This window comes from Aethalodelphis obliquidens, unplaced genomic scaffold (genome assembly GCF_003676395.1).
Source record: "Aethalodelphis obliquidens isolate GAN/ISIS:26980383/991018 unplaced genomic scaffold, ASM367639v1 scaffold97, whole genome shotgun sequence".
Classification (NCBI taxonomy): domain Eukaryota; kingdom Metazoa; phylum Chordata; class Mammalia; order Artiodactyla; family Delphinidae; genus Aethalodelphis; species Aethalodelphis obliquidens.
The window spans coordinates 340,659-363,245 of record NW_020838041.1 but is presented as its reverse complement, the minus strand read 5'-3'; the positions used below and the strand labels follow the sequence as shown (position 1 = coordinate 363,245).

At 37.5% G+C, this 22,587-nt stretch overlaps 1 protein-coding gene across 5 annotated transcripts in view; it reads right to left on the bottom strand.

Moving 5' to 3' along the window:
- The window catches only part of PTPRC (protein tyrosine phosphatase receptor type C), a 123,011-nt gene that overhangs the window by 28,637 nt on the left and 71,787 nt on the right, over positions 1-22,587 (bottom strand). For all 5 annotated transcript variants that reach the window (XM_027096069.1, XM_027096070.1, XM_027096071.1 and 2 more), the window contains 4 exons: positions 16,359-16,478; positions 11,655-11,813; positions 10,277-10,488; positions 5,361-5,421 (listed from right to left, as the gene is read on the bottom strand). In XM_027096069.1, the coding sequence (XP_026951870.1) occupies positions 5,361-5,421; positions 10,277-10,488; positions 11,655-11,813; positions 16,359-16,478 (552 nt within the window). The remainder of the gene's footprint in view (positions 1-5,360; positions 5,422-10,276; positions 10,489-11,654; positions 11,814-16,358; positions 16,479-22,587) is intronic.

Sequence of the window (22,587 nt, the reverse complement as noted above, 5' to 3'; positions counted from 1 at the left end):
GAGAGAAAGAAGAAAACTGTTACATCAGGGGTTTTGGTTGACAGGATCAAGGGATTCAAGAGTAATTGCAAGAGAGTGGCTATGGATTATGGATTAATGGTTAACCCATAACGATGGATTATGAATTAACATTGTGCACAGAGGGAGTGGAGGACCCAAGGGGATGAGGGGCTGTCCATCAGGGTTCACTACCATGGCTATGGTTCGCGGAGATAGGGAGAGACTTAGTGCTCTTACTATTTTCAATGAGGAAACAAATTCAACCCTCTTCAGTCATGTTTCTAAGGCACTACAGAAATTGTATGTTTTAGGCAGGGGTAGGCTGAGAAGACTGGGTGTTTTGAAGGAAATATATGGTGAGCAGAATTCCAAGATACGCCACCCAAGATTTCCAGGTTCTGGTTACTTCAGAAAATACTAATCTAGGTACTGCTGCAAAGCGACTGTGCAGAGAGAATTCAAGCGTCAAGTCAGTTGGGACTGGAAGATACGGAAATTGTTCTGGGTGAGTCCAAACTAATCATGAGTTCTTTAAAAGCAGAAGTCAGAGATCTGAAGCACCAGGATCCCACACACTGCTCTGGCCTGGAGATGGAGGAGGCCAGGTGGAAAGAACGTGAGGGGCCTCTGGGAGCTGAGTGCAAGCCCTGGCCTGCAGCCCCCAAGGAAATTGGGTCATCGGTCCCACAACAGCAAGAAACAGGACTCCGTCAACCTGGAATGACCTCAGAAGCACTTTTTCTGCATATTCTCCAGATAAAAACTCATTCTGGCCAACATCTAGATTTCAGCTTTGAGCGGAAGACCTGGTCACATGGAGCTGGAATTGTGACCTACGGAATTGTGAGCTAATGAACAGGTGTGGTGTAAAGCCACTGAGCATGCAGTAATTTGTTGGACAGCAAGAGAAAACTAATACAAAGCATTACCTCCCTGTGATTTTTGCCTGGAGACAGTCCGTATAGTTCAGCGTGGCTGAAGCCACAGCCTCCTCCCCTCCCTTGCTTCCTTCCTTCCTGCCTGTGGCTGACACTGACTGACTCTTAAGCACCCTCTTTTCTCTTCCTTCCAGCTTTCCTTGCTGTTAAGTGTGTCCAGGTAACTGAGATAAGGGTAGAAGGCATATAAGCCTCTTCTGGGTCTGGTGTTTACCCCCCCTCTGGAGAGACACTTCACCTCGTCTCTTCTCCAAACTGCTGGCTGGATGCTGGTTGTCCTCACCAATTCAGAAGCCACGTGTGAGAGAGGTCAGTCCCTGTGTCAGCCTGGAGTTTTGAATGGTGTGTGGAGCAGAACCCCACCCTCTACATGCCCACAAACATCCCCAATTGGTGTGGAGTAAGAAATAAATGTCTGTTTTGTTACTTCACTGGGATTTGGGGGCTTAACTGTTATAGCATCCATCGTTGCCTTAACTGATTGGTACCCCTCTTCATCCCATACTGACTGAGCAAATGCTACGTGTCCTAAAACTGTGACGGTCTCTGGGGATATGACAGAAAATAGGCATTAAAAGGTACCAGTTCTGAGGGAATTTTCCTTACCTTTGGGGGAAAAGAAAGGCTAGACAGGTAAATAAAATATTTATATATTTTCCTTATATTTAAAGGAAAAAAATAGAGTGGTAAGAAAGTAAGGGGAACCTATTTTCTGTATGGTCCGTGGAAGACTTCCTGAGCATGAGACATTTCTCCTACAACCAGAAAGATGGAGTGACTCAGCCAGGCCAACGGCTGCCCAAACAGCGTGTCTCATGCTCCAGATGTCTCTAACTGGAGATTCATAAAAACAGGAACATAGAAAATTAATTTCAGATGGAGATTGTCAGATGTCAGAGCTGAGTCTGCATCCTGGCTCTGGCATTTCTTTGACTCTTAACATGGGGCAAAATGATTAAATTGTCCGAGTTTAAATTTTCTCATCTATAAAATGGGAATGATTTGATCTTCTTTAGAAAGGTGTTGTGAGGATGCCTATATACGTGTCACGTGTGTGTCTATATCTATATTTATGTCTATATGTATGTATATCTATCAAGTGAGAAAGAGAAGGCCAGCAGCATATACAAGAATTTTGCAAAAAACACACCAAATGGTGTTGAGTGAGCATTGCAATCCATGGCAATTAATTAGGGCTGTTGGTTCTATAGAAACATGACATAGCATCAGATGTGCCTCCATAAACGTATTAATAATAGAACAACCAAGGCTTCAGATACGTCCCGTGGCCTAAGACTTGCTCTTCTCTCTTCTCTCTAGGAGCCCCTGTAACACTGACCGAGGCGAAGATCCATGATGGCAGACAGGATGGGAGACGGGGAGCCAGAGGTTGAGAGATTTCGACAAGTTTTGGAAGGTAGGAAGCAAAGGAGAGGAAGCCACAACCAGAGAAGCATGTGGTGACGAGGGACACACACCTTCCCAAGAACACCTGGGCCTCAAGCTCCCAGGCGCCATGGACAGTGGAAACCAATCAAAAGACCAAAATGGCACAATTGAGGGTCTATTTATAGAAAACCCAGGCATCTCTTGAAAGACACACCAGGGAGGAGGAGACACAAGCCTACTCTTTGGAAAAATTGAATGGAAGAGGTAAGAGTCTAGAGGTAAAATCAGGCTCCAAGTAGAGAAGGGAGGAGGCCCAGCACGGAAGTGAAGCAGGAGAAGCAAGTGTCTGCATGTGGAATGGTTGGACACTGGCCCTGTGCCCTCCCCTGAGGGAACCATCCCGCACCCTCCACTCTACTGCAAGGACTAGTTGTGGACTCATTTCTGGAGATTATGAATGATGCCGGAGAAATTAAATCAGTAACAACACAGAGAATCTCCTCAGTCAATACGGCCCCTTAAGGACCACAGAACTTCTAATCACCTTCTCCCCTGTGTCACTGTAACTCTGGTCAGACTGCCCATGAGAACGGAACTCTCAAAGAAACCCTCAACACAAAAGGCAGATGCCAAAATAATACATCGACTAATGATTCCAAAATGTGACTAAGATGAGCTCCAAAAAGACTGCAAAAAGAAAGTGGAACAAAGAAAACTTCCCAGAGATACAAGTCTCCAGGTCACGAAAGCCAATAGCATCCAGGAAAATAAGTGAAAAAGACCCATGTCAGACCAAGAATAAAGAGGAAAGCCTAAACGTTCTAGAGAGAAAATAAAATGAGGGAACATACGAAAAGAATGAGAAGCAGGATGGCATTAGAAAGTAATACTGGATGTAGGGGAACAAAACTGAAATACTTTAAATTCTATAGTTTTAAACTTAAAATCTATGCCAGAGCAAAATATTGATTGTGTTAGAATAGAATATAGATATTTTCATGCCTGCAGAAATTAGAATATTTTCTTCTTACACTAGAAGATATAAACCAGTAAAAACAACAACAACAACAAAAAACCCATGAGATTCAAATACAGCAATTTTAAAATGGGAAACTGATAAAGGAAAATTTTATGATGGTACCCTCAGAGAGTTCCACAAGAAAAGGACCCCAGGAATTCAATTGGGAATGTTGTCAAAATGCAGATGATGGAATGTGATACCAGAGAAACTCAGTAATACATTTCTAGCAGCTGTGCTTTTGCAATTCGAAACCCAAGCCCTCCCCTGGAGTAGATGTCAGTATTAAAATGTGAAGACATTATTTATCTCTTATGAAAATGCTGTTGTTAGCAAAGAGTTAATACTTTTTCTGCTTTATGGGCAAAAAAGGAGCATAGGATAACCCTCTAGCTCCACTGAAGGAGAAATCTGATGAAGATGGAATAGTAGCTGTGTCACCAGGCAACATTGCTAATGTAAACACAATCCCTGATTTCCAAACGGCATCTGGACAGCAGGGTTATGTATGAATGATGGTATCCTGGTGGGAAGCCCTGGCCTTGATTTCCCTGAATGCACTAACCCCTGGCACATCTTGTTACTGGGTGCATCCCTGTTGGCACATCTGGTAGCTATAACTGTGGCACTATTATAAGAGATACATGGGGCTTCTAAGCCAGGGTCGCTCCCACACATATGGCCTCAGTCTTATAGCTCAGTTGCCTCTAGAGGGTCAAAGAGTTCATAGTCCCCGGACTGCAGTGGGCAATGCTAGCAGGATTTTCTTGGCCAGACCCCCTTGCTGGCTGTGTTTCCCACTCTGTGTTTCTCTGAGGGAAATGGTGCCAGGCCTGGCTTATTAAGATAGGAGTATGAAATGTCCAGTGGAGTCTACGACCCCAAGAATAAATGCTGCCACTATAAATTATTTACATAATCAGAAAAACTCAATGAAGCTGTTGTTATAGTAAGGGCTTATAAAAGAAAAGTATATGGAAATAAAGTCAAAGATACTTGGCTGAATTTGTTTGGCATTTCACATTAGGAGCTTTTATTTTATAAATCTGAGCAGAAAGAACTAAAATTTTGTATGGGACTTAGTAAAGCAGTTTGGAAAATAAGCTGTTTTTATATCTTCTCTCTTTGGAAAGACTTGGGAAAATGAAGCATTAATGATTGTGCACGTGCGGGTAGTTGACAAAGACGGAGAAGTGACAAGGTGACATCAGAAACAGCCTGTGTTTCGTAACACTGCACCGGGAGCTTTGAATTGAATTGAATTGAATTTAGAAAGCTAACAAGTAGAGAAAACTTAAAGCAGTGTGCTAAGTCTTCTTCCTCTGCAGGCTCAGATCAATAAGCAACATTAAAACTCTAGAAAGAGCAGCAGACAATATCCCTTTTATATATGGAGGAAACTATAGAATTGAAGACAGAAATGGTGAAAAGTGGTCATTTTGGAGAGCAGAACAACCGGTGAGGGAAGGTGACACATGGCTTTCTTCATTTCAGTGATTTTTTTCTAGAGTGACCTTTATTTTGATTAAAATATTTTAAAATATTAGTGACAAAACATTAAAAAGCCATACTGTTATTAGGGAATGTGTATTCTAGCTCAGTTGGGTAAATCAGCACAGATATGTATGTAACACCTGCTTCTGCTAAGCAAATGCTTGAGGGACAGATTAAAATAAGGTGACAATTTCTAACACATACACAAAACAAACATGCTTGTTACTAACATGAAGAAATGCCATAAGCATAATCATAATATTAGTCTGTGCAGGTAAATACTTTATGAATTATTTTATGAACTCCTTTAATAATTTAATATCTTAATTTGAATTTAAGATATTGTATTTTAATATACACCTGTACATCTGTTTGCACACACAACTTAAAATATAATGTTTTTTGGAAAATATATAATATAAACATTTAATAATTAAACATGAGTAGGAATGTAAAATAATAAAGCTAAGTGCTACTATATATTTAATATAAATATAATAAATAGCTAAGTGATGACTTACAAGATGTTGATTGTGAAACAATTATTGGATGACCAGCATATTTCCCATTGTGATAAAAAACCTGAATTTCAGTAATAAAAGAGAAAATAGTTTTCTAGTGTAAATTTATGAATCACAATATAACACATACATATTTGTCATACATTGTTGTTTATTTTCATAAAAAATATACTGGTTAACTTTAATTTAAAGTTGAAACTTCAAGATTATGTCAATACTTTATTATCAAAATGTTTTAAAGAACATATTTACAACATTTTTAGCCCATTTAGCAATAATAATAATACTAATAGTTATAATCAGCAAGAATAAGTGAAAATGAAGGAATAAAATCCAACACATCAAAATGTTCATCATTTTAAGTTGATTCCCTATTAATAGGCTAACATCTTCACATTTCTTTCAAAAGGAAATTCTGCTGTATACTCTTTAGAAGAGTTATACATAAAACGTACAAAAAAGTTTTTAAGGCTAAGTGGAAACAATATAATGTAAGAATCACAGTATTTATATTCAAGTGATATTTAGTTCAGAAGGGTTAAAATGATCAAGATTGATGATACAGGGTAAACTCTACAGTATAGACATAAGTAGTTCAAAATATTGAACACAATAAAGCAAAACAATTTAGATATACAAGGAAACAGCATGGAGCAGGAAAGCATTAAGAATCTTCAGCAAAAAAACAGCTGAAGCAAAAATAGATCTAAAGAGTATTAATAGAAGAGATTAATAATAAATCTGAAAAATATATATCTAAGCTTTTACCCCATGGAGGGTATATAATATCCTCAGTACTCACAGAGTATTCATAAATATTTATCACACACTGAGCTGTAAAAATTACTGTAGATTCCAAAGGGCAGAAATTGTAAAGGACAATTATCCTTTTAAACTAATAATTAATTGCAATAAAAAATTCAGGAACCAGAAATGTAGAAAAGTCTCTTTAAAAAAAAAAAGGTAAATTAAAAATTCTTCCAAATTACAATTATATACTCTTTAGAAATTATCAATAATAAGAACAATCTACTTTAAAAATCCACTCATTAAATCTTATGTCAGTCATTGAGAAATTAGTAATAAGTAATATAGACATGGGATAGAGTCACAATTTTACCAAAGAACAATCCGTAGCTTTATTTATTTATTTATTTTTAGTTAATAAAAAGGAAAAGGAGAAAGAAATAAATGGTCAAAAATCACTTTCAATGCCCAAACTACCAGAATATCAAAATAAACCTACAATAAAAGAAAGTAATACATTAACGATTATAAAAACAACTGTATTAATTTATTAACCAGAGATTACAATGATGAATAAATTTATAATGATTGCTCCCTCATGAAGGTATAAATGTAGCAGTGGATTCTGAAATAAACATAAAAACAAGTTATGGGAACTTCAGTGAAGAAAACAAGAGGCAGCCGTTTGAAGAGTGAGGAAGAGAAAGGATAACTGAATAATTGTCTCCTAATTTGAATTTTGAGATTGCATTTTAATACGATGTTTACCTATATTTTTCCAGAATAGCTTATCATCATTGACAAATGGGAGAAGAAAATTCTAGCAAGAGAGGAATGTTCAGTAAAGAGCCTAAAAGAGAGTAAAACCTGAGCATTTGGAGAAAAGAAAAGGAAGCCAGTGTGCCTGGAGCTTCCTGGGTACTGAGGGAGGTGAAGTGAAATGTACGATAATAGGTAATAACAAAGTATTTCTTTTATTCCGACTCTTCTTTGGGAAAATATAAGTGGCACACCCACTCAAAAAGGATAACTACTTGAAAAGAACAGTAATATCGAAAGATAACGTAAATGGTTCTCAAAGAATCCCTCTGTGTTAAAGGGACTAAAACACATTTTTCGGTGAACAAATAATTCCTGTATTATTTAAAGTTATAAAACACAGAACAGGAAAATGTCTCCAACCTGTTTTATCAGGTTAGCATAACCTTCATACAAAAATGTGAAAAGAATGATGCGTGTCCCCACCTATGCCAGCGTCGCCTTTACCCACTTATTAAATGACCTCATTTATGAATGCCTATTCATAAAAGCTTAATAAAATATTAAGCTGTTGAGCTCAATAATACTTTAAAGGAATAATACACAATGACAGAGCAGGGTTTTTATCTTGGAGTGTGACACTGGTTCAACATTAGAAAACCTATCACTATAATTCAGCATATACACCAATCACACCATAGCATCACAACCATGGCAGACCCAACATAGTACCATAAAACACATTTGATAAAGCCAAACCTACGTTTCTGGTTAAAAACAAAACAAGAAAGCTTATGTATACCTAAACACTTCTTTAAGTGATAAGAATGTGAAGCAGATTGTCAACATGACATTAAGCAGTCAACTGTGGAAATTCCCATTAAACCAAAAATAAAAGTGAGAGATTTGACTGAATAAAAATAAAAGGGGAAATTGTGTATGAGTTAAAGTGCTATAAAGAAAATTAAAAGGCAAACTATACACTGAAAACAAATTTGCAAGTCATAGGACGAAGAGTTTAATACTATTAATAGCCAAGAAGCATTCCCAAAGAAAACTAGACAAAGGAGCAGGAAGGATGTTACTACAAGATAAATAACAAAACAATATTTCTCCTCAACAGTAAGTAAAGAAAAGCCATAAAAACAAAAAGAGATGCCAGTACAGTATTCCACCCACTAAATATCAAAGGAAAAGGGGATACGCAGTGTTGGTGAGATTCTCCAGAGCAGTTATTTCACACACTGCCATGGGAACGGCAATTTGGTAACTTCCACAGGGAAAAGAAAAAGTATCATAAAAAATCTCAAAATACATGTCAATTCCTTTTGACCCAATACATTCATTTCCGGGAATTTATTCAGACAGAAATGATAAAAGACATATTCAAAGATGTTGTTATTTCCCAGTAAGAGTGTTTGCTGACTGTTGTCAAAACAGGCATAGTTAGTAGAAGGTGATAAAGCCGTAAGATAGAATCTTACGCAAACATGAAAAACTAGTAGCGGAATATTTAACATGGAAAAACGTTCGCGATACAGTGACTTATGAAACATGCGGTTTATCAAACGGTGTGCTCATATTAAGGAATTTGTGAGATCATGGAAAATCTACATCTGTCTCTCCCTCTAGTTCCTGGCACAGAGCTCCCAAAACCCTTGTGTCTCCTAACTGATAAGAGCGCTAGGAACATTTTTGTCTTTGGTCTTTGACCCTGATTCCTGACACAGAGCTGCAGAAAACCTTGTAACTTCCAGGGCGACAGTCTTTTACTCTATTGAGCTGATTCTGGGTGGGTTCCTGGATGGCTCCCACATGAGGGCTGGTCACTGGAAAGACCAAGCCATGATTAGTCTCGGAAGTTTCAGCCCCTCCCCTCCCCCAGTCTCTTGAGAAGGGAGAAGGGCTGAAAATGGAGTTAATGATTTATCATGCCTATGTGATGAAGCCTCCATAAAATCCCAGAAGTACTGGGGTCAGAGAACTTCCAGGCTGGGGAACACACTCACACCTAGAGGGTGATACACTCCCAACTCCACGGGGACAGAGGCTCCTGCACTTGGGACCCTCCCAGACCCCACCCTACGTATCTCTTCATCTGGCTGTTCACCTGTATCCTTTCTCAAAACCTTTAATAAACTGGTAAATGATGTAAGTGTTTGCCTGAGTCCTGTGAGCTGCTTTAGTGAATTAATCAAACCAAAGGACATGGGTCATGGGAACCCCTGATTTGCAGACAAATCGAGCTACAAAGTGGTGGGGACTTCCTACTTGTCATTGTCTTCTGACATAGGGTGGGACCAATCTCGTGGGACTGAGCCCCTCACCTGTGGAATCTGATGCTACCTCTGGGTACATGGTGTCGAAACTGAATGGACACCCAGCTGGTGTCACAGATACTTGCTTGATGCGGGGAAAAACGTTCACACATTTGGTGACCAGAAGTGTCAGAAGTGAAGTGTTTCAGGTGTCCGATTTTCTTTGGAAATGCTTCCCTGTGTTTCTTATAGTGAAGAACACACAGGAGATAGAATGAACTGAGGTTTTTCCCTACAGCAGGAGGAAAAGACTGAGTTTTCCCATTTTAGAAGTATACACACAGAATATGATCAGTAGACGGCGAGCTTATGGGTGAGCTTTTTAACTCTCTGTGTACACTGCTATTTCCTTACATTTATTTCTGCTATTTTTTAATCTCAATGTACCTGTAAAAAAGTTTGTAATTTAAAAAGTCACATTAGTGGGCTTCCCTGGTGGCGCAGTGAGAAAGAGTCCACCTTCCGGGGACACAGGTTTGAGCCCTGGTCCGGGAAGATCCCACATGCCACGGAGCAGCTAGGCCCGTGCGCCACAACAACTGAGCCCGTGTGCCACAACTACTGAAGCCCACGTGCCCAGAACCCGTGCTCCACAACAAGAGAAGCCACTGCAATGAGAAGCCCGTGCACCACAGCGAAGAGTAGCCGCTGCTTGCCGCAACTAGAGAAAGCCCGTGCACAGCAACGAAGACCCAATGCATCCAAAAATAAAATAAATAAAAAATAAAAATAAAGTATTAAAATTTTTTTAAAAGTCACAGTAGTAAAGATAAATAGCCTAGATGAATAAAAGTTGTGGCAAAGTAATAATCTACTGTGCATGAAATGTTGTGCTTCTTGACACGGGAGCAATAATTTAGCTATAAGTAAATCACGTTAAAGGTCAAAAATAATCCAACAAAATATGTGTTGTAAACAACTGTATTATGTACTAGAGATGAAAAGTTTGGAGTCAAACTTTTACACTTTTAAAGTGTGATTCCGTTAGACCTCAGAGCTTCGTGAGCACTGGTGTTAGTATTATTTAAATACTGCAGAATAATCACTATAATGTATATCAGTAATGTATGATTATGGAAATTGTAATCTTACCTGAAACATATATTCTGTTGAATATTGAAGACCTTCTACCAAGAATGTGCACTTTTGTTGTGATTCTTTTACAGTCGAGTGATTTCCAATACTAACTGTCAAATGGTACGTCCCTGTCTTGGGGCCATTAAAGTTGTCAGGAGGTTTACAGTTCACATTCATACTATTATCTGTCTTCCTTGAAACACGTAAGTCATTGACCTTGCTTGGATCTATCAAAATGAAGAAATATTTTATTTTTAATCATTTGGTAAACGCGTATTTAAATTACTGGACAATATATGTGTACAGTATAAACTGTTTTAAGTGCTTATTTGGGTGTTACAGATGGGGAAGTTAGGATAGAACATACATAAAAAGCTATAACAAAACATCTGAAAATAAATTACACATTCATTTGATGAATATTAGCATGTAAGTTGTACTTGAAACTATGAGATTTTTTGCAATTCCCCCAAAGAGAGTGTGTAGAAATAGAAAATAGAGAAGAAAGGAGTGGAGGGGAAGGGAGGGGAAACCCCGAAGGCCTACGAACAGTCCAGGTCCTCCTTTTGGAAATGCTTACATGACCCTGGTGATACCTGGCTGGATTCTTCAGCAGCAATGAATCATCTTTGTTTCTGTGATAGCACAGACTTTCAGGAAAATAACAAAAGCATAACGCTTGAGGACCTGGACTTTTGAAACCAAAACTTAAATGACATTAAGAGCATTTTACATCCGGCCCTGAAGAGGACAATTTTTCTGTGTGAGCCTGGTGCCAGGTAGGGTTTCTGGAGCCATAGCTGTTGCCTTACACAGGGGTATTTCTTCTGCCCTGACCTCATGGAGTTCACATTCACCCCAGAGACAGATCTAGCTTTGGACCTGGAATCTATGGAGCCATCCCACGGGGGGGCAAGAGCCAAATGAATGTAAAATGTGACATAAAATAAAATAGTATGTAGTTCATTGTAATGGAGAAGAAAATGCTGACAAAATATTGTTTCATGAGGTCATGCAAGCAGTGGATGCTTGTGAGTGAGGCGTTCTTGGGTGTCTGATGGCAGTCGATATTTCTAGAGAATAAAGAAAACAATGGATAACGCATTGTTATCTAAGTTGGTTAGATACTTAATTGCCTGAAATCTTATAAATTGTACCTGTTCATATGCCCTCAGGCTTCATTCTTACAATTCTATGATTATACCTGAAGGATACAGAGAAAACCCAGGATGAGAGTTTATAAATTGTTGTGTTTTAAATTATTATAAACCCTAGATGTTAACAAATGTGCCAGGTCAGTGTGTTTCTCGAATGAAGCATTAAGGTGGACATGTTGTTTTAACGGTTTAGACTTTGCTGTTCATAGAAAAAAGCGTTAAAGCTTATAACTTACATGTTGCTTTTGTTTCAGCTACACATTTCACATCAGTTCCATTACGTTTCACTCTTCCATTGACAGAGGCATGTAATGTTATATTATACCTTGTAAAAGGTTTCAAATATTCCAAATTAATTGTATTTGTGGTTTTATTCAGAGTGTGGCATCTTTCTTCTAAGGGGAAAAAATGGAAACTTTTAGTAAGTCATCAAAATTTAAGATTAGCACATATTTAATTTAGTGTCTACAGTAAATCATTCCAAGCCGACTCCAAACTGAGTGATTGAGAAATGAAAAATCCTTGGTGCTCAGAAATACATACAATTATCAGCAAATGCATTGAACAACTGTGATTACTATAAACTCAAATATTCAAAAATGATGGTTTCATATAATTAATTTGGTACATAACATATTTAATAAGTTCAAGCATATTGTTTACCTATGATCTCTTTTCTTTCTGAGAAAACACAGCTCATGATGGATATTATGAAAGTCTTTTTTCCAATACTTTGGCAACCCCTTTTCTGATACTTAACCTCCAAACTTTGAACTTTGGTATGAGCCACTGTTATAGACTTCAGATACAAAATCCATTTGATCACCAGTAACTAAGTATCCTCTGCCCTATTCATCTGAGCACTACAGTAATTCATGGGAGCTGAAACAGTGAAGGACAGCTTCACACTGGCAGTAGAACCTGAGCTGATCATTGAAAGATGAGTGAGGCTGGGTAGGTGTAAGGGAGGAAATAAAATTTTACAAAGGAAAGAAGGAGCATTTTTAGTTTAGGCACGAGCCCGACTAGGATAGCAGACTCTGGCTGGGTGGGAACGTGGGAGGTGGGACCTTGCTTACACAGATGAGTTAGCACTTGTTAAGTTGAAAAATCACTAACCACTAACTATTTTTGAGTAGCCAAATGCCACCAAGAAAGACAGGTTAAAAGAAGGTTAGAGAGGAAGCATGTTACAGTGATAATAATAATAATACCAGTAGTTATAAAAACAATGAACAGACGATGCTGTGTTCCAAGCATGTCTTGAAGTGGTCTATGTGAATTAATTCACCATCACCACAACCCTATAGGTTGGCACTGTTGATGTCATCTGATTTTACAGATGAGAAAACTAAGCCACAGAGATATTAGCAATCTGTCCATGATCTCACAGGAAAGGAACAACAGAGTCAGGATGAAACCCGGACACTGAGGTCCCAGAGGCCATGCTTTACCCTTCACTGCCGTGCATATTGTCTGGGGTAGAAGAGGGGGACAAGGGTCTGCAATGGGGCCAAGCTTTTTCCTCCTCTTGGACACTTTAATTCTCTGGTCTAGGTGGACATGCCAATGGACTTGCAGAAACAGTGTAAGGGAAGATTTAGCATGTGCTAATTTCTTGTCTCAGTTACTTATCCATGACATGGAGATTACAGTAATATCTCTACCTCACCATGGGATGCTAAACAGTGAGTGAGATAAAGTGTCTGTTCTAGCCTGGTTAAATGTCTATTTTCTCAGAAATCCCTAAATCTGAGTTAGTTGATTTAATACCCACCAGCTCAGCTACCCTGTCCCCAGTGAGAATTGTCTTTGAGGACAGGAAAGGTGTGAGTTCTAGAGAGGGGCAGGTGGCACCCCCTTATATGCTGTCTGGCTGTCGGGACAAGTATCAGCTTCTAACTCAGCTACAATCCAAATGTCAGGATGTCGTTCTCAAGGTCCATCTGGCTTCCATTCAGTGACCTAATTTTGTATGATTGTAGATGTAATCTCACAACCATTCTGCATCAAAATGAGTTCATTTATGTTGTTCTGTGATGCTTTCATCTTAGCCAGCTTGATAAAATCAAATTGTTGATTTAATTTTGAACAACACATTTTTTTCCAAAAGACATTGCTGTTTGGGGAATCAAAGTGTTCAGTGCTTAGAAAGATGGTTTGGAATGTTCATTTCCAGTTGCCAAGGGTTTCAAGCTTTGGTTGAAAGGTCAACATATTTTACACGAGCCTCTCTGCCTCCATGTGGGATACCTTTCCTCAGGACCCTGAGGTCAGAAGCACTAGTCGAATGGCACAGGTAAAGACTTTATTAGACTTAGTGATGAAATTTAGTTTTCCTTAGGGTGACAGGGATACATCTAGTTTCAAGTCATGCCTGTTGCACTGGAAATGGCTAGATAGATACTGGCTTCATCACTTGTCACCTCTTTGCTTTTTAGCAAATACCTCAGGAAATCCATTAACAACTTCCCAGTTTAAACTGCTCTAAAGTATCTTCTTGAACACCATGCAAAGTAGTATAAACTCGTTGATCCCCAAAGGGTTTTGCACTGCTACCTCCCAAAATAAGAGGTAATTTTTCTCTTATGTTGTTTAAGCAAAAAGGCAATAAACGAAATCATTTCCAATAACAGCGCTGCGATGTGGAAGGGTGCACGCTGGTTTCAATAACTTTTGAGAAATAGTCCTTTGAATGCAACAATGACTCAGGGTCTCTTCCCTATTACTGAGGAAACTTCATTGTCACTTGGCACTTTAAGTTAATACATAATACTACAGATGCACAAGGTGTCTGATGCTCAAACATGAACTTACAGTAGTGAAAAAAGCACAGTCCAAGCTGTTGAATTTGAGCATTGATTTTAAGTTCTGTGATCCTCAGGGAATCGTATGAACTCTGAACATATCCATGTATCTCTCCTCTCAGAGTCATTGTTGAAACATTTAACAAAATCTTAAAAAGCTATAAAAACACCCCACAAGCAGATAAAACTAAATAAATGTCAGTTACATTTTTCTACCTCTTTTAGTCTACAGCTTTCAGAGTCGCTGCGATGATTAAATGAGGAAATAACAAAAGGAATTTAATACCTAATTAAAAGTAATATAAATTGCCATAGGAGTTCACTGACTTTCTTCCCGTGGATTTTTAATAGTGGTTTTATTTGAAATAATGAGAGTAGTTAAAAGAATTGTTCTAACAATGCTATACTCCGATCATCTCTCTTTGACTTAGATAATACAGAAGAGGATCTCATGTCCCGTGCTCCTGATGAACCAGAAGACAAGACAGAGCACGCTCCTCTTCTCAGCAGTGGAGGATGATAGCAACAAGAGACAGAGAACTGGGGATGAGCTGTTTCCAAAGGGCCCTTTGAGCAGAGTCAGTGCATGAGCCACAGTGGAGACTGGGTTCAGTTAGTTACCCACCAACTTTTGGAGAGGACACACAGCCAGATGTTGCCTACCTGCCCCTTCCCTCCCCACCCATTCTGTTCAAGTGTTATATTTGGAGAGTCATAAATTTGGGTAGCACTGAATAAGAAGGAGCTGTACTCATTGCAAAAATCAAACAAAAACTCATCTGACTGCAATAACTAACACATTACGTCCTTCTAAGCCTAATTATTCAAATACAGGTTTTTTAAATAGTATAGAATACAAAGAAGCAATAAATATTGCTCCATAAATTTCCACCATATATTCTGGCATACAAAATACTCCATAGTAGAGAGAGAATATAGAAAGTAAGGAATACAGAAAGAGAGAGTGAGAAGAAATTTCAGAAAAAAGAGAAAACAAAACAATGTGCTCACACAGAAACCAAGCAAAGAAAGTTTGTAGGAGAGGTGTCCAGCAAGGCAGACTGTACTCCTGTAATATGTCAGATTACAGATTGTTTTCCTGTAATTTCCATTTTTCATCTTCCTGTAAGTTCCATTTTTCCTTTCTCATAGACATAACTTTTCGAATTACCATAACCTCAAATACATTGCCTGTATTTCTTCTCCATAGAATTTGAGTCCTCTTATGCTAATTTGAAAACTACATGTGTATTGAACTTTGCTGTAGTAGTTTGATTATTAAGATTCAAACAACAAGCAAAAACAATATGCTATCAAAATATAAAATAACACACTGGAGATAAGTGGCTTTCTACTTTTCAAAATTTGAAAATTTATGTCTGGTTCCTATGCACCAAACAAAGAGATGGAATTCTGTGAGATGTCCAACTCAATACTACTTTAAGCTGCAGGTAAAGGATTGACAAGTGGGCTATTCCGTGTGCTGAATCTGTTCTGAGGTGGTCCACAGTCCCCACTGTTTTCTACAAGTATTTTAGATACTTCACATCGTCCAGGAGATGTCTGGTCTCTTAAATAGTGTCTCATTTGGAGGGACTAGGCCAATGGTTGAACTAGTCATAGCACATTTTTTGGGCTGTCTTTATTTCTGCACAAGTTCTGCAGAAGTTAGTTAATGCTAACTAGAACTATGTTCCAAGATTCCACCTGCCATCAAACTCTGTAGCTAAGTGGGCATATGTTCATTTTTGTTCACCCAATTTTTTGTGTGTATTAGCTGGGGCACATTTTGGAAGTTGTTGTTTGTAGTCCAGAATGATGAGTTTTTGGAAGACAGATATGAGTATTATCTTCCAGAGATTTTCTTTCTCTAAGCTTTGGAGTGTAACAATTAGAACTAAGAAGATCAAGAACGAGAAATGAGTATTGGGGGATACTCTGAGATTTAGTCATTTCAGAGGCTAGGGAGCCTGTAGTGAGTGGAGGTAGTTCTAAAACCAAGGCATACAGGATGCTCATCACGGTTGTAATGTAGAGAGCTCCGTGGCTCACTAGCTCCATCCATATGTGGAGTGCGCTTTCCAATTTTTGATTTATCTTTCCTGATATGGAATTAAATTCTATAAAAGTTACCTGAAGAATTCCGATAACAAAGAGTGAACGTATGAAAAAAATTTTCTGGTGGTTCCCAGGTAACCCATCCTTTATCTGCACTGAAGTTAGAACAATTCATATTCTGAGGGATTCCTGGAACTGTTGAAAGAATAAGAATATAAAATGTAAGAAACAAGACATGGAGAAAACGTTCTTCATATTATCAGCATGCATTATTAATAGCCATATTTTGATTAATTATGAATTGATGATGAAAGTAAAAGAAAGATATCTGGTCTTGTTAAATTTGATATGGTCATGTAACAGAGTGTCACTCCAGGGTGACATTGTGGAGCTTAAATGTTCCACTGACTTGACGAGATCTGAAAGCCCCTCTTCCTCTCATTTATATTATTGTCCAGCTATCTTGGGATGTCTAGATTTCCCTATGCTGGAAATCTGTCACTGGTAGGGCTGATAAAATTAACAGTCAGTACTGGAGTAACACTTGTCATCACTTCCAGTAACTAGTCATCAGAACTTGAGGTGAAGAATGTAATAAATGCTTAAATCAAAACTACAAGGTATAATTTATATGAAAACCTGCCCGTTTGGGGTATAGTTGGATGGGTTTTGACAAATATATGCATCGATATAACCACCATCGCAATCAGATATAAAACATTTCTATCCAACCTTGGAAGTTCTTCTGTGCCCCCTCCCAGTCCACCCAGTTCCCTTGCCCACCCCCAAACACCCTCTGTACTGCCTTCTATTACTATAGATTAAATTAATCTTTTCTTTCATATCATATAGATAAAATCAAACGGTGGGTACATTTTTACGTCCAGCATATTGCACTTAACAGAATGTTCTGGAGATTCATTCATATTCATTCATTCACACTGTATGTGTCAGTAGTTAGTCCTTTTTATTTGTGAGTAGTATTCCATTCTAAGGATAGACCACATTTCATCTATTCATTCAACTGTTGATGGACATCTGGGTTGTTTCCAGGCTTTTGGCTACTATGAGTGAATCTACTATGGATATTTGTGCAGAAGCCTTTCTGTGGAAAGGACATGTCCTTTTTTCTTTGGTAAATACCTGGAGTGAAAGTGCTGAGTTATTACTTTGCCTTCTCACCAATAGTATTGTCAGTCTTTTTCATTTTAGCCATTTTAGTTGGTGTGTGATGGCATCAACATCCGTTTGTTGTTTTAAGTTGCATTTCCCAGTTGACTAATGATATTGGGAAAATTTTTATGTGCTTATTGACCATTTGTGTATCTTTTCCTGTGAAGCATATGATCAAAATTCTTGTCCATTTTTAATTGGGTTACTTGATGTCTTATTTTGTATTTGGAAGAATTCTCTATATATTCTCCCAAAACTCTCTGTTGAAAAAATTAATTGTGGATATTTTTTCACAATGTATGAATTGTGAAAAAATTTTATTTCCTTAGTGACTTTATTCAAAGAGCAAGAATGTTTAATTTTTATGAAGTTTGATTTCTAAATGTTTTTCTTTTATGATTCTTGCTTTTTGTGTCCATCTAAGGAACCATTGCTTAAGCTAAACTAGCAAAGATTTTTCTAATGTCTTTGTCTAGACATTTTATAGTTTTAGATTTAGTGTTTAGCTCTGCAATCCATTTTGAGTTAATCTTTGTGTTTGTTGAGAGATAAAGGCTGATGTATTTATTTTTTCTATAGGGATAACTAAAAAAAAATCTAATAATGAAATAAATATCCAAATAAATAAATAACCAAAAAAAAAATCCTTCCCTCCACTGAATTGCCTTTGCACTTTTATAAACAATAAAATATTTTTTTTCCTGGGATTTCTATTTTGTCACAGTGATTTATAAAGACTGTACTAATTTTAGTATTTGTATCCAAAAAGCATTAAATTTTTGCTAGTTACATGAAGACATAGTATTTCTGTAGGTTCATTTATTTTCTAATGGCTTTGAGTTGTTTGGGGGGCTACTGGAGACATGGATTTAGGAAGCTGCCTTACTCTCAGCTAGCTATCCCTTCCACATGAAATTCAGAATCACTTTAGTATGTTCTGTCAAAAGTCCTGTAATATTATAATTAATAAACAACTTCAGCACTGAGACAGATTTCAGGATCAATACAGAAAAGCCCATTGTATGTCCACACACTGACAATGAACAATCTGAAAATGGAATTAAGAAAACACCACCATTATAAGCAGGAATAAATTTAAACCTAGGAGTGAATTTAACAAAAGAACTATAAGACTTGCACACTGAGAACTACAAAACATTCTCCAAGAAAATTAAAGAATACCTAAATTAATGGAAAGACACTCCATATTCATGGACCAGAAAACTAACATTGTTAGGATGGCAACACTTCAAATAGATCTACAGATTTAACTTAACCTCTGTCAGAATCCTGGCTGGCTTCTTCGTAGAAATTGACAAGTTGATCTCAAAATTCATATGGAATTTCAAGGGACCTCAAATATCCCAAACAATCTTGAAGAAGAACAAAGTTGAAGGACTCACACTTTCTGATTTCAAAACTTACACAAAGCAACACTAACCAACAGTGTGGTACTGGCATTAGATGTATAGATTAATGGAATGGAAGAGTCCAGAAATAAGCCCATCATTATTGTTAATTAATTTTGACAAGGATGTAAAGAACATTCAATGGGAAAAGAATAGTTTTTTCACTAAATTGTGCTAGGACATCAAAATAATGAAATTGGACCCTTACCTCAAATCATAAATGAATATTAACTCAAGTGGATTAATAGAGCTAATTTTTAGACTTAAAACTAAAATATTCTTAGAAGAAAACATAGGGATAACTCTGCATAACCTTGGATTTGGCAATGAAATTTTAGTTGTGACATCAAAAACATGAGTAACAAAGGTAAAATTTAATAAATTGGACCTCATCAAAATTAAAAACTTATAAGCTTCAAAAGCTATCAACAAATTAAAATGACAACCCAGAGAACTGGAGAAGATATTTGCAAGTCATATATCTGAATTGTGTCTAGAATATATAAAGAACTGTTACAACTCAGTGAAAAATCACCCAACTTTTAAGAATGGGCAAATAGTGATAAAAGATATACAAATGGCAAATAAACAGCTGAAGCTATGCTCAAGATCATTAGTCATTAATTCAAATCACAATGAGATACCACTTCACACCCACTGGAATGGCTAAAATAAAAAAGACAATAAGTGTTGGTGAAGAAGTGAAGAAATAAGAACACATACGTTGTTGGTGGGAATGTAAAATGATGCGGCTACTTTGGAAAACTGATTGGCAGTTCTTCAAAATGCAAAACATAAAGTTGCCATATAACCCCCAAATTCCAATCCTAGGTATAAACACAACAGAAACGAAGACATATATCTACACAAAACTTGTACACAAATGTTCATAGCAGCATTATCTATAATAGTCAAAAAGTGGAAACAGCTTCAATGTCACTCAACTGATAAAGGGACAAACAAAACAAGGTACATTCATAAAATGGAATATTATTAGACAATAAAAAAATGGAAGTATTGATACGTTACAACATGGATGCACCCTGAAAACAGTACACCAAGTGAAAGAAGCCAGACACAAAAGACAACATATTATATGAAATGTCCAGATTAGGCAAATCCATCAAAGCAGAAAGTAAATTGATAATTGCCTAGATATGGGAGCCGGAGGGAAATGGGGAGTGACTGTTAAAATATACCAGCTTTTTGCTGTTGCTTGTTTTTTTGTAGGTTTTATTTTATTTTATTTTTTTTGGTGTGAAGAAAATGTTTTAAAGTTGATTCAGGTGATGATTTACAACTCTAAATATATTAAAAACCACTGACTTCTATACTTTACATGGGTGAATCATACAGTAGGTGAACGAACAAAAGTTTGTGGGTTTGTTTTTTTTAAGAATGTGGCTTCTTTGGCAATGGTCTTGAAAAATTTCCCCTGTTGCCTGAATAAAATGACATGTAAAATGGTTAAATTGCTATTTTCAAAGGCTGCAGGATTCCTGCATTACTGGAACAAACTCAATAATGGTGGGTTTTTTTAAGACCTTACTTTTTTACAGCATTTTTGAATTCACAGCAAAATTGAGGAGAAGGCACAGAGATATGCACAGCATCCCCTCTTACCAACATCCTCCACTTGAGTGGTACTTATGTTACAATTTATGAACCTACACTGACACGTCATTATCACCTGAGTCCATAGTTTACATTAGGGTTCACTCGATGTTGTACATTCGATGGATTTGGACTAATATATTACATGGCATGTATCCATTATTATGGTATCATACAGAGTACTTTCACTGACCTAAAATCCTCTGTGTTCTGCCTATTCATCCTTCCCTCCCTCCCTTACAACTCCTGGCAACCACTGATCTCTTTATTGTCTCCATAGTTTTGCCTTTTCCAGAATATCATATAGTGAAACCATATGGTATGTAGCCTTTTCAGACTGGCTTTGTTCACTTAGTGATGTGCATTTAAGGTTCCTCTATGTCTTTATAGCTCATTTCTTTTTAGTGCTAAATAATATTCCATTGTCTGGATGGACCACAGTTTATTTACCATTCACCTCCTGAAGTACATCTTGGTTGCTTCCAAGTTTGGGCAATGATGAATAAAGCTGCTATAAACATCCATGTGCAGGTTTTTATGTGGTCATGAGTTTTCATCTCCTTTGAGTAAATACCAAGGAGTGTGATGGTTGGATTGCATTGTAAGATGATGTTTAGTTTTATAGAAACCCTCAAAATCTCTTCCAAAGTGACTGTACCATTTTGCATTCCTACCATCAATGAATGAGAATTCCTGTTGCCCCCCATCCTTGCCGACATTTGGTATTGTCAGTGTTCTAGATTCTGCCCATTCTAAAGGTGTGCAGTGATATCTCATTGTTATTTTAATTTCCCCAATTACATGTGACGTGGAGCATCTTCTCATAGGCTTATTTGCCATCCATAGAACTTCTTCTGTAATTACATATTTTATAATGTACTAAAGGATCCACTTTGCTAACAGTTCATTTACTATTTACTATCTATGTTCATAGGAGAGACTGGCCTATAGTTGCCTCAGCTCTGCCCAAGTTTGGTATCCACATAACAGTAACCCTAGTTTATCCCCCACCCTAACAATAATCAAAATTAGTAGATAGATTTCCATGATTTCTACACTGTGGAACACTTTGAATAGGATAGGAACTAACTGTAAACTTACCTTTCTGGTTTTTCTTTTTTAAAGGGCAGGTGAGGTAAGCAGACAACGAGTGTGAAGAGATTAGAGAGGTATTAGACTATTATTTTATATACAACACCAATTTTCTAATTCTTCCTAGGCAAATGTCCATAATTCCTATGTTCTAGAAAATTATCCATTTTTATCTAACTTTTCATATTGGATGCAAATTTCTTTATAATCTGTAAAATTTCTACTGTATTTTTAATTTCCTTTTTATAATGCATGGGGGAAGGTTGTTTTGCTAGAGGTCTAACTATTGTATTATTCTTTTCAAAACCAAGCCTTTAAATTGGTTAGTAAATTCCTGCAATTTTTGTTTGTTCTTTCTTTCAATAATCTGTACTCTAAACTTTGTTATTTTCTGCTTTCTCTGCTTTTGTTTTCTGGTTCTTTTCCAAGCACTCTCCAATGATTTTCATTCAATAGAGAACAAAGTGATAAAAGTTCCCATAGGGCTTCCCTGGTGGCGCAGTGGTTGAGAGTCCGCCTGCCGATGCAGGTGACACGGGTTCGTGCCCCGGTCCGGGAAGATACCACATGTCACGGAGCGGCTGGGACCGTGAGCCATGGCCACTGAGCCTGCGCGTCCGGAGCCTGTTGCTCCGCAATGCGAGAGGTCACAGCAGTGAGAGGCCCGCGTACCACCAAAAAAAAAAAAAAAAAAGTTTCCGTAAAATGTCACTTGATCTTACTTAAGGCTACAAATTCCTCCCCGCAAATATGTCTTTACTTTACTCAAGTCTGAATATCTTTGTTCCCAAAGGTAAATTTAAGCCATCTATATTTAGTGACTTTTGATACTTTGACATGTTTCTGCTATTTTACCTATTGTTTCCTACTTAGTAGTCTCTCTCTCCCTCCCTTCCTGCCACGTTTTTCTTCTTCCTTCCCTTCCCCCTCCCCCCTTTCTTCTTCTTCTCCTTCTCCCTCTCTCCCTCTCTCTCTCACAATCTCTCTCCCTCTTCTTCCTCCTTCCTTTCCCTTCT